This window comes from Megalobrama amblycephala, linkage group LG8 (assembly GCF_018812025.1).
Source record: "Megalobrama amblycephala isolate DHTTF-2021 linkage group LG8, ASM1881202v1, whole genome shotgun sequence".
Classification (NCBI taxonomy): Eukaryota; Metazoa; Chordata; class Actinopteri; order Cypriniformes; family Xenocyprididae; genus Megalobrama; species Megalobrama amblycephala.
This window is the reverse complement of record NC_063051.1, coordinates 33,103,462-33,119,100: the sequence shown is the minus strand read 5'-3', so window position 1 is coordinate 33,119,100 and position 15,639 is coordinate 33,103,462. Positions and strand designations below refer to the sequence as shown.

Here is a 15,639-nt window from a genome sequence, read left to right as displayed (position 1 = left end):
CTGGTATGTAGTTTTCGTCGCTGTTCTGCCATGCAACACACTTTTAAAATACAATCCTGTCTTTACAGTGCAGTGCAGTCATACTAGGGTAAGGTTACTTGTCAAAGTCATACAGGCAGTACAGTGTGTAATCTTGCGCAACACAAAGCTTAAGCCCATAAGTCTGGGTGAGTGAGGGTATGTCATGTCAAGTAATGATGGTGATGTTTAAAATACTACACACACCTTCTCTGCTGTAAACAAGGTTTAACAGATATATAATATTTAACAGGTAAAAGCACATCCACTCGATATTTTTCTTCTGCTTTGAGACATGTGATGCTCAATCACGTTTCTAGTATCCTTTTCAACAGCTTAGATGTCTTAACAGCTTTTTGATTGTTCTGTATTGATGTTAGAGAGTCATAAAAAATCTTCAAATCAGTGGAAAATAGTCTACCATTTGGTACAGTTGATATACATTTTGCTTTATGTATATGATATTTCCCTAATAGAATAAGAAGTTTTGAATAATATATATTGGTTATTCCAAATTACACAGGAATGGGGAGAGAAATTATGTTTGTAGACTAATTTCCAGGCATTCAAAGCTTGTTTGTGAAAATTAGACAACTTAATTGGGAGTTTGTTGCATTTAAAATCACAGGTAAGTAGAAAATTAAGACCACCACATTCTTTGAAAATTAAATTGATTCTTGTTAGTGTATATTCTTTGAACCTTCGAAGGCTCTGTTGCAAAATTGATTTAGAGATACTAGAGAAGAAAAGGGAATGGGTAAGATTAAATATAATGTAAATAAGTATATTCAGGAAAGATTTTATGCAAGTATGCACATTTATATGGATGGATCCAAAGACCCCAAAACGGGTATTACAGGAGTAGGAATATAAATTCCAGATTTATTATAATAGGATTAACATTGGTAGAGGAAGTAGATCCAGACAGAGTAGTGATATGCTCTGACTCTGCTTCAGTTTTAACAATGCTATCAACTCATCCTTCTTCTAGAGAAGATCTGATGTGTGAAATATTTACATTATTATGGCGGATTCAAAGAAAAGGTGTGGTAGTTGGATTCTGCTGGGTGCCAGCACATGTAGGAATAGCTGGTAATGAATCTTCTGATGAATTAGCAAAAAATGCTTTAAAAAGGGAAGTCATAGATTTTAATGTTCCTTTAAGTAAAAGTGAAGTTAAAACCATTATTAAGGAAAATATTAATAAAGAATGGCAGGAAAAATGGAATACTGATAATAAGGGAAGGCATTTATGTAATAGGCCTATTTTTTAAAAAAAAAAGGTAAATACTAAAAGAAATATAAGTGGTAGAATAGGAAAGAAGAGGTAATAATTACTATAATGAGACTTGGACATATGGGATTGAATGCTTTATTGTTTATAACTGGAATACATGAGACTGGTCTGTGTGAGAATTGTGGGGAGAAAGAAACAGTGGAGCATGTAATATATGATTGTAAAAGGTATGATGAAGAAAGGAAGGAATTAATATCATTTTTAAACAAAAAAGGAAAGGTAAATAAGGATTTAGAATATTTGTTAGGCTATGATTTTAATAGAGTTGGACACAGGATATTAATAAAATATATATATACACTACTGGGCTAAGTGAAAGGATTTAAATATAGAACACGGATGCTCTAGTAGTCTATAACGTACTGGATCTTAGGAGACCACGGATTTAGTCTGGAGGAGCTGAACACGCAGCACCAGGTGGGTCCTGGGAAGAAGGAATAGGATAGAGCATCAATAAATATTTAATTAGATATATAAGTATATGTGAAAAATTAGATAAGAGCAAAAACAAGGAAGAAATTTAATAAAAATAAAATCATGACTGCATAACAGCAAAAGTAGACGGCGATATGCACACAGGATGCAACGCGCCAAAAAACTAACGAAGAAGAAGAAGAAGAAGAAGAAGAAGAAGAAGAAGAAGAAGAAGGCGGCTCTGTAGCGCCATAACTGGCGGTGTGATGGAACGCCAGTCTCGGTGGAGAGTGGGAGGGCCCAGAGCCGTTGGTAGTGTGGGGGTGTCGCAGTTGACAAATCAGTGACGCAGTAAGCGTAACTGCTACGGAAGGCTATTGAAACGCGAGTGGGTCAATTTCTCTGTTACAAAGTCTTCAGTATAGAGACCTGGCACTAATAAACCAAACAGAGTCTTATTCATCGTGGTGGTTTGTGATGTATGAATGGATAGTTGACGGATTATCATCGCTGTTCGTGCCCTTTTCTGGTGAGAAATCCGCAGCCTGGCCTAGTGAGCGCGGTAACGGTGTAGCACGAGACGCGCAGCGGCAGGAGAACAGCAGGCCCGCCAAACGAAACTATCAGAGGTGTAGTATTAGTCATTTGTATTCCTCATTTCTGAATGAACCGAATTTGTTTTGTTTTCTGTTTTTGTGAACACACAGTGCTTTGTTTTTGTCATTTTGTGTCTTTGTGTACATGAACAATAGGCAGTGTAGTATTAGCATTTGTCTTTAAGGACAGGAATCAGTCCAATGTAAACAATCTATTTACAACAAACAACTTAATTAATGTACTGTTTGTTGTAATTGGTCTTATTACAGTTTTTGTTGTCATTTTGGTAACTGCACTATATGATGTGAAGTGTTATATGTATATGAATAAATATGCATGTTCTTTACTAAGGCCAAGTGGATTTTCTTCTTAATCCTGAAGTGTTTTGTGTTCTTCTGGGTTTCAGTGTGTACTCTGCTGATGGTGTGACAGAATATCCAGAGGTCAAAAGAGCAAGACATGGTAAATATTTAGATGAGATCTTCCATGTAAACAACAGTGCCTGATACAACTCCACTGAACATTTCTCATTTACCTACTAAAAGGGGGTCTTTACTTTTTATTTATATTAATGATCTTGACATTTAAGGGTTAGTTCACCCAAAAATGAAAATTCGGTCATTAATTAATCACCCTCAATGCGTTCCACACCCATAAGACCTTCGTTAATCTTTGGAACACAAATTAAGATATTTTTGATGAAATATGATGGCTCAGCGAGGCCTGCATAGCCAGCAATAACATTTCCTCTCTCAAGATCCATAAAGGTACTAAAAATCGGTTTTTAAATCATATTTAAATCGGTTCATGTGAGTTCAGTGGTTCAATATTAATATTATAAAGCGAAGAGAATATTTTTGGTGCACCAAAAAAAACAAAATAACGACTTGTATAGTAATGGCCAATTTCAAAACACCGCCTCAGGAAGCTTCGAAGCACAAATGAATCAGCGTGTCGAATCTGCTGTTCGGACCGCCAAAGTCACGTGATTTCAGCCGTTGGCAGTTTGACACGCGATCTGAATCATGATTCGATACGCTGATTCATTTATACTCCGATGCTTCATGAAGCAGTGTTTTGAAATCGGCCATCACTAAATAAGTCGTTATTTTGTTTTTTTGGCGCTCCAAAAATATTCTCGTCGCTTTATAATATTAATATTGAACCACTGTACTCACATGAACTGATTTAAATATGTTTTTAGTACATTAATGGATCTTGAGAGAAGAAATGTCATTGCTCCTATGCAGGCCTCATGGAGCCATCGGATTTCAACTAAAATATCTTAATTTGTGTTCCAAAGATTAACGAAGGTCTTACGGGTGTGGAACGGCATGAGGGTGAGTAATAAATGACAGAATTTTCATTTTTGGGTGAACTAACCATTTAATATTAGTAACGCTAAGTTTCATTTTTATGCCGACGACACTGTGATTTACTGTAGTGCTCCTAAATTGTATCACGCTGTGTCCTTGCTATAACATGCTTTTGATGATGTGCAGCAAAGGCTTGGTGATTTAAGCCTGACTTTGAACGAGACTAAAACTAAAGCAATGTTCTTCTCAAGATCAAAGAAGCAAGTGGCAAATCAACCAAATCTTAAAACCCTACAGGGCACTATAATAGAGGTAGTGACAGAATATAAGTATCTCAGTTTTATGCTGGATGACTCCTTATATTTTAAATCTCATATTGATCAAAATCAAAAAATAAAACTGGGATTTTATTTTAGAAATAAATCCTGCTTCTCTTTTGAAGCAAAAAGATTAGTTTCCGCTAGTTTTATGCCTGTCCTTGATTACGGAGATATTTTGTATAAATCAGCAACTTCCAAACGTTTAAATTCTTTGGATATTTTATATCATGGTGCACTTAGGTTTATATTAAATTGTGACTATAACTCTCACCATTGTGAGCTGTATAATAGAGTTGGTTGGTCATTATCAACACGCAGACGTAAGCACTGGTACCTTTTTATTTATAAATCTATCTTGGGCCAGTTGCCTCCATATCTTTGCTCCCTTACCCAACATAAATCTTTTGGAGCTTATTTTTTGCGTTCACAAGATTTGTACATCCTTTCAGTTCCATCTATACGAACTGAATTTGGAAAACAAGCCTTTAGGTATGCGGCACCCAGTGATTGGAACTTCTTACAAAATGACTTGAAATTACAGACCCCGGTGTCGATGAAGACTTTTAAATCTTTTATTAGCGAGCTGTTAAAGGAAGAAATTATTTGTAAATGTTTTTGATTTTTACTGATGATGTGTCTTTACTGTGTTGTGTTTTTTTTTTTTTTAAATAAAGAATGCTGTGCTGCGCATCTTGGCCAGAGATTTTTAATCTCAGAAAGTTTTATCTGGTTAAATAAAGGAAAAAAAGAAAATATATCATTGTTTCTGTCAACAGATGTGATCATCAGGGTTGTCAAGAAGACTTTTGCAGGAATTGCTGGGCTGTTCCGGTCGAGACACCGCAGGAAGGCAGAACATGAAAAGCAGAAAGCCTTTACGCAGGTATGTTCATATAATCACCACTAAGCATATGCAAACACATGCGTTGTTTGTTGTACAGCCTTGCTTTCATGAATTCTGCACATTGTCTTGTTTCTTGTGCTTGCTGGTGGCTCAGGTTGGCAGGGTTGCCTTTATGGGTATTGATGACATATACAGCAACAGCCTGAGTTCATGGACTGAGAGTGACGGAATGGGTGAGTGTGACCTATCAGCATGTCTCTGTGATCTGGTGGAAAATTTGACAGGCATGCACTACAGTTCACATGTTTGGGATCAGTAGTATTTTTGTTTTTTCCTGTTCTTTTGAATGCATTAGCCAACATTCATAATAGAAATGTGCATATTAGAATGATTTCTGAAGGATCGTGTGACACTGAAGACTGGAGTAATGATGCTGAAAATTTAGCTTTGGCAACACATGAATGAATTGCATTTTAAAATATATTAAAATAGAAAACAGTTTAAATTGTAAAACAAATGGTGAGTGTAACATGCTTTTTTTCATAAACATTAATAAAATCATACTGACCCCAAACATTTAAATGGTAGTGCACATAAAGCGCATTTCATACTTGTCAGTTTTGTAATGATTTCAATGTAGCCTATCTCTATTTAGATAAACAGATTGAAATGGGACTTAAAAATAAAGAAAGAACAGCAGCCAATGTCCACCACAATGTCCAGGCTTTACGTAAACCTGAGTAAGTATCATTTAGTCAAAAATTTGATTAAATTGTTTCTTAGTCTTCTCAAATTGTGTTTTTATCTGCCACCATTTTAATGTTTATCTTTCTTGATGTAATGAATATCAAGTTGTAATTAGGGCTGCCCTCGACTAAAGATCTTTCTAGTCGACTAGTGGTCGTTCATTTAAGCGATTTGTCGACTAATCGTGTATTTATATTAATAAACCATATAAATCATAATAATGAGCCTTGAATCAGCGCTCAAACGCAGGCGTAAAGCTTGCAGTAAACGTAACGTTTATGAATGTGGTGTGAAAAAAAAACAGAAGGAAACTGTCTGAACATTTTAATGATTTATTGATATCTAGTGTTTTGTGTGTTTTTGGCTGTAGATATGAAGTCGACAATGCTGACTATATGCAAGTTTCATATGGATTACATAATTGGAGAATATTTGTTTTAGATTGAATTGGTTAATTTAAAAGTAGACATTTCAAGCTTTCCGTAGATATATTCTCATGTCTGTGACGCAAGTATACGCTAAGTTTCGGTTCAATTTTGTGACACTCTCAATTTCACTTGAGACTGAGATGGCAGAAAGCAAATCCTGTTTGTTTTCGTTATTTTACAACAGCACAAAGTTTGTTGTGATTGTGAGTTTACAGAAATAAAAGCAAACCACTTATAGTTTCGAATGTTGGATTATTCTTGTCTGAATGGACAAAAATGGAGTATTTTAAGTAAAATGCAAGTGATCGCACCGATGCAGTAAGAGTGCTTGGATATGCGGCAATTAATAGCACACATTTATCTAGGTTAATGTTAGAGCAGATTTGTAAAGTTGCTACTACTTGAATGTTTCAACTCATAAGTTGTTGAATGGTAAGTGAATGTTTGGATATCCTGCCGTTAAAGATCTGTCAGTCACAGACTGCAACTAACTAACACCTTTTTTTTTTTTTTTTAAATCGACTAAGGCTCGTTTCATCGACTGACGGTTAGTCAACTATTAGGGGGCAGCCCTAGTTGTAATGGTTTAAAATTTTTACATAATTAAAGGGGAAATTGACAACTTCTATATTTATATATATATATATATATATACACAGTACAGTCCAAAAGTTTGGAACCACTAAGATTTTTAATGTTTTTAAAAGAAGTTTCGTCTGCTCACCAAGGCTACATTTATTTAATTAAAAATACAGTAAAAAACAGTAATATTGTGAAATATTATTACAATTTAAAATAACTGTTTTCTATTTGAATATATTTCACAAAGTAATTTATTCCTGTGATGGCAAAGCTGAATTTTCAGCATCATTACTCCAGTCTTCAGTGTCACATGATCCTTCAGAAATCATTCTAATATGCTGATCTGCTGCTCAAGAAACATTTAATGTGTACAATTGTACAAAATATTTGTGTACAATATTTTTTTTCAGGATTATTTGATAAATAGAAAGTTCAAAAGAACAGTGTTTATCTGAAATCTAATCTTTTGTAACATTATAAATGTCTTTACTGCCACTTTTGATTGATTTAATGCATCCTTGCTGAATAAAAGTATTCATTTCTTTAATTTCTTTTCAAAAAAATAAAAATAAAAATTCTTACTGACCCCAAACTTTTGAACGGTAGTGTATAATGCTACAGAAGCTTTGTATTTCAGATAAATGCTGTTCTTTTGAACTTTCTATTCATCAAGGAATCCTGAAAAAAAAAAAGTACACAACTGTTTTCAACATTGAAAATAATCATAAATGTTTATTGAGCAGCAAATCAGCATATTAGAATGATTTCTGAAGGATCATGTGACACTGAAGACTGGAGTAACGATGCTGAAAATTCAGCTTTGCATCACAGGAATAAATTACTTTGTCAAATATATTTAAATAGTACACAGTTATTTTAAATTGTAATAATATTTCACAATATTACTGTTTTTTACTGTATTTTTAATTAAATAAATGTAGCCTTGGTGAGCAGACGAAACTTCTTTTAAAAACATTAAAAATCTTAGTGGTTCCAAACTTTTGGACTGTAGTGTGTGTGTATATATATATATATATATATATATATATATATAGAGCAACATAAAATCTTTCTTTTCTAATTCCTCAATATTCCCTTATTCTGTGATGCACAGAATATGGGTATGATTCAGCCAAACAATAAACACTCAGTAATTATGAATAATCATGCATTATGGAAACAATAAGAAGCATTCATGAAAGTTGGGTATGCACACAATTTATTGTAAAATGAGGTGGGGGTTTTTTCTCCGTCATAACATCTCTATCAGTGTTTTGAAGGAAAATTACTAACCGCAGCATCTTTGCTTGTTTATTTACTATTGTGTACATTGCTGCCATTAAACAGTGTGTGAATTGCCTGCAAAGTGCGTGTGTGTGAATGATAGAAGAAATTACTTCTCTAAAAGTAATTTTTACAAATTAATCAAGGAGCCTTCATTTCAAACATTAATAATCAGATGAACTTTACTTGCCATATGCTAACAAAAGTATCAAAATAAGGCTTGAGATACATACTTCTGCTTCGTAACTGTAAAACTTATTCTGGATTGTTGATGTTACTAAAATGATTTGTTCTGTAACTGTCTCTGCATTTATCTTCTTTAGCAGTGGAGCAATGCTATACAAGGCAAGCCAGGACAGAGGCAGGGAGATGCGCCGATCCCTGAAGCTAGTGCCGTCTTGCACCACCCACGGGCTGAACACAAGACCGGCTGAGATGGAGCTCCCGAGCCGCACACACAAACCTTGCCTGACCGTGGAGGAGGTAGGAAAACTCATTTTTTAATGTACTGTGAAGCTTGGTGAGTCGATGTCTTTGATTTCCTAAGCATCTCTGTTTTGAGTAGGCATTGAGAGAGAGCGATCGGGAGCATTACAGGAAGCTAGTAGAGATGGCGTCTGAGAAATACTCAAAAAGCAAACCATTGCCGTTTGGACGGATGAAGCCTCCAATGTAAGTCCTTAGAACACTTTTGAAATCATTGTAGCTTTGCTGGAGGAAGTTAACACTATGTTTATTTAAATCTTTTAGCACAAATTTCTCCCTTGATGGGCATAAGGCCAATGGACATGCCTCCCTCAATCGCACTACTGACATGAGCAGACCTGCCCCAATAAGAGGTGAGATTAATTATGATCTAGTATAACCTTTTGATGAAGAGCTTCCATGATACTTTTTACATTCGAATCAAATTTTCTGTTTGCCTTCAGCCACCCCTAACATGTCTGTGTGGCGGGATCCAGTGTCACTGATGCAGACTAAAGACAGGTAACACTTAAATATGATGCATAAATATTATTGATAAATAGATGCACATCTACATTTATTGATTCAAATTTCTTTTATTTTTAAATATGCTATAGAAAAATAGATGTTAATCACAGCACACCAGGAAATGATGTCAAGCAAGGAGCCTTGGATAATCAAACTGCAAGAAAAATCGTAAGTGTTCAGTGAATCTGCGTATATTCCGATCATTTGTTTTGTGATTTAATATTGAAAGCAGGAGCCGAAAGCTTCTATTAATATTGAAAGCCTTTTTTGTTTTTCGTTTTTATATACAGTCGACGATGCTGACTATATGCAAGTTTCATATGGATTACATAATTGGAGAATATTTGTTGTTATTGTGAGTTTACAGAAATAAAAGCAAACCATTTGCAGTTTTGAATGTTGGATTATTCTTATCTGAATGAACAAAAATGGAGTGTTTTTAAGTTAAATGCAAGTGATCGCACCAATGCCTCCATGTCATGCAGTAAGAGCACTCTCCACACAAACATTTGGTTGGATATGCGGCAATTAATAGCGCACATTTATCTAGGTTAATGTTAGAGTGGGCGGACTTGTAAAGTTGCTACTACTTGCATGTTTTAAATAAGTAGATGAATAATAGGCGAATGTTTGGATATCCTGCCGTTAAAGATCTGTCCAACACAGACTGCGTGATTTCGCCACTTCATGTGGAGGTATTTTTTTCTGCAACAAACCGACTAATACCATTTTTAATCGACTAAGCCTCGTCTTGTAGACTGACGGTTAGTGGACTATTAGTGGGCAGCCCTAGTTGTAAAGGTTTAAAATTTTTACATGATTAAAGGGGAGATTGAAAAAAAAAAGTAACATATAATCTTTCTTTTCTAATTCCTTAATATTCCCACACTCTATGATGCACAGAATATGGGTGTAATTCAGCGAAACAATAAACACTCAGCAATTACAAAAGTAGAAAGTGAATAAACGAGTTGAGTTTCATGCAACAGATTAATAGTCATCCGCTGCTGCAGTTGTACGAATTCTTAAAGCAGCAAATGACTATTATTCTGAGCAGAATTGAGGAACAACGGATGTCGGCACGGTTTAATGTCTGGCTGACCAATCAGTTTCATTCCTGTTCGCATGTAGAGATTGAATATTCAAGCTCTTTATTCATTTACTACCCCTGAATGCATAAATAAGTAAATCAAACAAAATAAAACCGAATTCTTGGCGCTGTTTTCAAATTTTTTTGCTTTCAATATTAAATCAAAAACTAATGATTGGAAGATAAATGATTTTAGTTCATGTCATGCAAGTGTTGCTGTCTACAAATGAAATTTGGAGGTTTAGAAGTAATTTTTTAAAATGTAAGATTAATGTTTTTTGAAAATAGTGTTATGAAGCTGTAATTTGACCACATTTCATATGGTATTTAATGGCTTCTTATAGTCTGATTTCTAAGTGTAGTTCTGTTTTCCTCACCCTCTCTCTAGCCTGTAGATGTGGATCTGTCAGCTGAGGTTGAAGCCAGGTTGAATCTCAAGGAGAAAGACACAGCTGCAGGACCCTTGCTACCATCCAGATCTGAAGTGATTACAGATACAGTAAGGCGCACTGAGGAGGAGTTTCCCAGACTGACCAAGGTTAGTGTCTTATAAAAATCCCACCCTTTATAAGTGTTATTATACCGCACTCTGTCTGGTTGTTGCTTTTTTTTTTAAGTGTTCAAGAAATATTGTGAATGTGCAAACATATTTCTGTATTAATTGGAATTTGATGATATTCTGATTATAAATGTCACGTGTTAACCTGATTTGCTATAAATTCAAGTTTCTAAGAGTCCAAATATTCTAAAATATCCTTTAAACAGAATACAATTTTGAATCTATGCATGTACAAACAAAAGTAAGCAAGTCCAATTAAGGCTGGTGCACACTGTGCGATTTTTGGCCATGATTTGGTCGTCTGAGACAAATTTTGAGAATCCTAAAAGATTCCTATAATCCTAGGCAAAAATCTGTAGTCTTTGATCGCTAGTTTGACATGTTCACCGACAGCCGATTAATGACCGTTGCGATCAAATTTTACCTCCAACGAAATTCTGGCAGTGATTTGGCGCACAGTCCTGCAGTGTAACTTCTCCTACGACGAATGTCAAATTGTCTTCGTTTTTCAAGACAAGCCATTATCAAAATTAACGGTAGAGATTTCTTTATTAGCCACCATTTCAGTCCCGCAACGTGTAATGCAGCTCACTGTCACCGAATGTGTGTGGGTTGATGATGTAAAACTCCGGACAAGTTTTCATGTGCGTGTCCGTTTTTAACGTGTCTTGACTGTCCTACACTGACATATAGCACAGCTGAGATCCCACCGTGTGAGATGAGGATCATGTTCGTACGGTCTGACAAGCAACAATCGTAAAGGACTATTATAAATCGCACAGTGTGCACCCGCCATGTAAACAGGGATATTCCAATATCTGTGAAGAGTAAACCTCTTTTTCAAAATAAAGACCTTTACTGAACAATGATGTGCATGTAATTGTCTCAATTGTTTCCAGTTATGTTTCATTGTCACATTTGTTCATTTGCTTCTTGTTTAAATGTCATTGTTGTCTATGGAACAGGAGATGCAGCAGGAAGTGAGTGCTGCTCTTGCTCAAAGTGATCCAAACCTGGTTCTGTGCAGTGCTTTCAAACTGCGTATCACACAGAGGGACCTGGCAACCCTGCAAGAAGGAAGCTGGCTCAATGATGAGGTAGCGTCATTTCAAAAGACTTTAATTAAGAATGCACGGTATATTGGTACCATATCGGTTATCAGCTGATATTGTATATTTGGTTCTGCATTCCACCTCCCCCCCTTTTTGCAATACTTTCACCGTCTAATGTTCGCCAAAAGTTAAACTTTAAAAATGGTAGTAATTTGATTAAACTGTACTAAATTTGTTAAATGTAATCTTTAGCAATTTTCAGAATCAATATAATTTTTTCATACTGTGCATTTAAATGTATTTGTAGCATTTAATAGTATTTTTAGTGGGGGTTTTTTTCTATTTCTTTTTTTTTCTTTTAGGCAAAATAGTATCGAATTTCAGTCATTTATCGGTTATTGGCTGTAACATGAAAATAATTGTTTTCATAATTTTTGTCTGTCATACTCTTAAACATAATGGTCAAGTCTGACCTCTCTAATTGATACACATAATGTGAAAGTTCTTAAGAAACACTACCTTTGATAGAACATGTAACCCTTTCGCTCTCAGGTGATCAACTTCTACATGAATCTCGTGATGTCCCGTAGTGAGCAGGAAGTAGGAGGCAAAAGGGTCTATTCTTTCAGTACCTTCCTTTTTCCCAAGTTGCATGGTGGTGGACATGCTTCAGTACGGCGCTGGACTAAGGCTGTAGACCTCTTCCTGTATGACATCATTCTGGTCCCCCTTCACCTGGGTGTTCACTGGTCCCTTGCTGTGAGTAATTAACTATAAGTGTTATGGATTCAAACATTAAAAACCCTTATATTAACAGTAGCAGTCTGTTGACACAAAAACACAAAAATGACACAAGCTTTCATTGTTTGGTGCCTGATGAATAGTGTTACAGGATTGATTTGAATATTTTATTAGCTTTTATTTAATTTGTGTCTGTGTGATGACTTTGTGTAAAGGTTCCTCCTTTTTCCTCGGTAGGTTGTTGACTTCAAATCAAAGTCTGTACTATCGTACGACTCCATGGGTCAACGGCATGATGACATCTGCAACATGATTCTGTAAGTGATAATGTTGTGGAGCAACATACTTAATAATGATATCCCACTGCATTTATATTTTAAGACAAGCGGTTTGCAGCTAAAATTAGAAGTTTTGTGTAATTGTGCTGTTTGCGCTGATGAGGTTAAATGTATCTATGTTTAAGTTTGTTTTTACAGGTGACTACTCATTTTATATTAACCTAATGACTGCATCTGTCTACTAGGCTTTATCTGAAAGAGGAGTTCAAGGTGAAGAAGGGAAAAGATTTGGACATGTCAAAGTGGACCTTGAGCAGTTTACGTCCTTCTGTAAGCAGTTGTATATTTACACAAGTTGTTCATAAAATCCTATAAGAAGAGTGTAAGGGTGTGTTCACACTTGGCAAGCTTGGTTTGATTGGTGCAATTGCTGTTAGTGCGGCTTATTTGAATAAGTTTGAACGCTGCCGTTTGAAACCTGGTCGCACCAAACAAGTGGACAGGGACCCCTGAAAAGGTGGGTCTCGGTCTGCTTCCAAACGAACTGTTGCGTTTCGACTGACATATGAACACAACATGGACTAAAGACATCTAAACAAACCAAAAACAGGCCGTGTTGTCATAAGATGCGACCCTAAAAAGGACAGAATGCTCAAGCATACCTGGTTCTTCTCATAGGAGCTACGTTGCCAATCACAATTCAGTACAGACATCGGAAAAGCCATCTCCTTTGCAGCAGATCTTCATTTGTTTGCTGTTTTGACTCCTTTATACATTCTATAAGCTCTTCGTGAGTTCTCAGCTGGTAAAAACACCATCAAATGTATGCACATGTACAATAAGCACGTTTAGCCCAGCACTTTTTTTCGTTGTTTCGGATGTTCGGTAAGTTCCGTGGCTTTTTTTTTTTTTTTTTTTTTTTTTTTGGTCCGGTCCAAAAGAATCCAGAGAACCAAACTACAAGTGTGAACACACCCTAAGACTGTCAAACAGGCTGAGAAATTAATGAATTTAATAAGACATCAGTAATCACCATACTTCTTATCCAAGTTGTCTCATCAGTCCACAAGAGGGCGCAAAATATAAATGAAACGCCACTGAGTTATACTGTAAGCAGATAAAATGTATAGAGTCTGTTTTTGGTTCTAGATGTGTGCAAAGCACTGATTTTGCGTTCAAATGCGACCTATATTCAAAGTTCCAAAGTTTAATTTGACAGCTGTAGAAGAGTTTCATTCTGAGGTAGGAATAAAACTTGCACTTTAAGCTCAGTTTTAATTATTGTTTGTAGGAGATCCCGCAGCAGAAGAATGGTAGTGATTGTGGTGTGTTCGTATGCAAATATGCTGATTATATCTCCAGAGGACGAAATCTCACATTCAGACAGGTACTGCTTATATATATAATATAATATAATATAATTATATATATATGTAATATAATTATTGCAGAATTTTGATTTACTGTTTATTCTCTCTAGAATCATATGCCATATTTCAGGAAAGTTATGATCTGGGAGATCCTCAACCAAAAGCTGCTGCAGTAGGAGTGTTGGGAATGTCGTACTGACTGAATCAGATTGACCAAAGCACAGGACCACCATACGTCTGTCCCTCCTGCTCTTTTCAAGAGACTTTTAACTTTATATTGGCCTGTTGCAAAATTCCACCCAATTCTATTAACAGACAGTGGATTACTGGTTCCCGACTGGGTTTGTTTGCACAAATAACCAACCCCTGCTGTATTAATCCAAACACTAGAAACGCAAATGTGGTTCAAGGAGCAGAACACTGGACTGGGGTGTGAATAGATTTGTGCAGGTGGAAGCCTCATTAGCAGTTGTTGAGAGGCCGGAATTGTTCTCATTCCAAGAATGTAGTCTTATCGCCCCCTACAGGTTATACTGTGAGCAGTTCCCAACTCACAGAAGTAGCTGTTGATGTTCCCATGTTTAGTTACAATGGGGGGGTAAAACAAAATGGACCTTTTTTTCAGTAAGCTGTCAGTTTCTTAGCGTGGGGATGTTTTAGCATAAACATATCTCTTTTTACATTATATTTGGATTAATAAGGAATAATAAATATATTTATTTTGTTTGAGATGCAGTTATATCAGCTTAGTATGTCAAGACTTGTGTGTTTTAAAACCAACAATCGTACCCATTAGTCTCAGAGCATCTTACTAGCAAGTTTTAATGTGCATGATGATGATGATGATGGTACTTGCACTGAAAGCAACAGTATTAAGTGGATCGGTTTTGTTTCTTTTGTGTCTCTACACAGTCCTGGCCTCCAAGTGCCTTGATCCGAGTGCATCTCATATTTAAAAGCCGTAAAATAGAAATGTTGAGTGTTATGGCTTCACACCTGACATGCTTGTTTTATAGTTTTCTGTGTGTAAGGATGCAACAGAGCTTAACACAAGTAAAAACCAGAGCTGGATGATGGGAAGGGAGATGCATTGGTCTCATTTTTCTGATTCTAATTGCTATATTCATAATCCCAGTGGCTGTATTAGACATTCTTATTGAACTGGAAATGTGGAGCAGTGAAGTTGTGCCAAACGGACATTTCAGTGGTTCATTTCTGCAATATTCCTCTCTCATCCAGTAATACAGGATCAAAAAGTGCTTTAATTCCGACTTGAAGTGAAAAAGAAGAAAAAAGGTCTATATTTATTTGTTTGTATGTGGCTCTTCTGGTTTAGGTTGAGCTTGAGTGCATATCCTGAAGTGGAATTGTTTGTGAGAATGGAGAGTGTTTCGATTGGCAGAGGGTGAGTTCTGATGCGAGCTTTAATATAGAAAATGAAAAGGCCCACTGCAAATGAACCGTTTTTGTCATTAATGCAGAATGTTGGTCATTATTTTTGTAAGTAATAAAGATGTGAAAAAGAAAACATGTCTTCTGTCTTAGTCACACTCTCTAATACAGCAACTAAGGTCAAATTCCTGTCACAAGAAGTTGAAACAACTGCAACATATTTCAGAAGATCTCCATATAGTTTATTAATGTTTTATCTGGTTAATTGGTAATTAAAGCACCATATGCAGCAAAATAAATTTGTTTAGTTACATATA

General features: G+C 35.8%; 1 protein-coding gene across 2 annotated transcripts; it reads left to right on the top strand.

The window, feature by feature from the left end:
* Positions 1-1,967: 1,967 nt before the first annotated feature.
* senp2 (SUMO specific peptidase 2) lies at positions 1,968-15,458 on the top strand. Of its 2 annotated transcripts, none has more exons than XM_048200692.1 (17): positions 1,968-2,358; positions 2,733-2,788; positions 4,739-4,845; positions 4,961-5,039; positions 5,462-5,546; positions 8,174-8,330; positions 8,413-8,519; positions 8,598-8,686; positions 8,777-8,834; positions 8,930-9,008; positions 10,319-10,468; positions 11,455-11,586; positions 12,094-12,300; positions 12,520-12,599; positions 12,806-12,890; positions 13,852-13,947; positions 14,041-15,458. In XM_048200692.1, exons 1-17 carry the CDS (start codon positions 2,207-2,209, stop codon positions 14,104-14,106), a joined length of 1,785 nt encoding a protein of 594 aa, XP_048056649.1. In that variant the 5' UTR covers positions 1,968-2,206; the 3' UTR covers positions 14,107-15,458. The 2 variants fall into 2 exon arrangements, with proteins under 2 accessions (XP_048056649.1, XP_048056648.1); XM_048200691.1 differs by having other exon boundaries at positions 8,171-8,330.
* Positions 15,459-15,639: the final 181 nt, after the last annotated feature.

Excerpts from the sequence above, each read along its gene's own strand:
- senp2 (XM_048200691.1), top strand. The coding sequence starts at position 2,207 with ATGTATGAATGGATAGTTGACGGATTATCATCGCTGTTCGTGCCCTTT. Across the intron at positions 5,547-8,170 it reads CAGGCTTTACGTAAACCTGA|CAGTGGAGCAATGCTATACA; the intron begins GTAAGTATCATT and ends TATCTTCTTTAG. Across the intron at positions 8,835-8,929 it reads CTGATGCAGACTAAAGACAG|AAAAATAGATGTTAATCACA; the intron begins GTAACACTTAAA and ends AATATGCTATAG.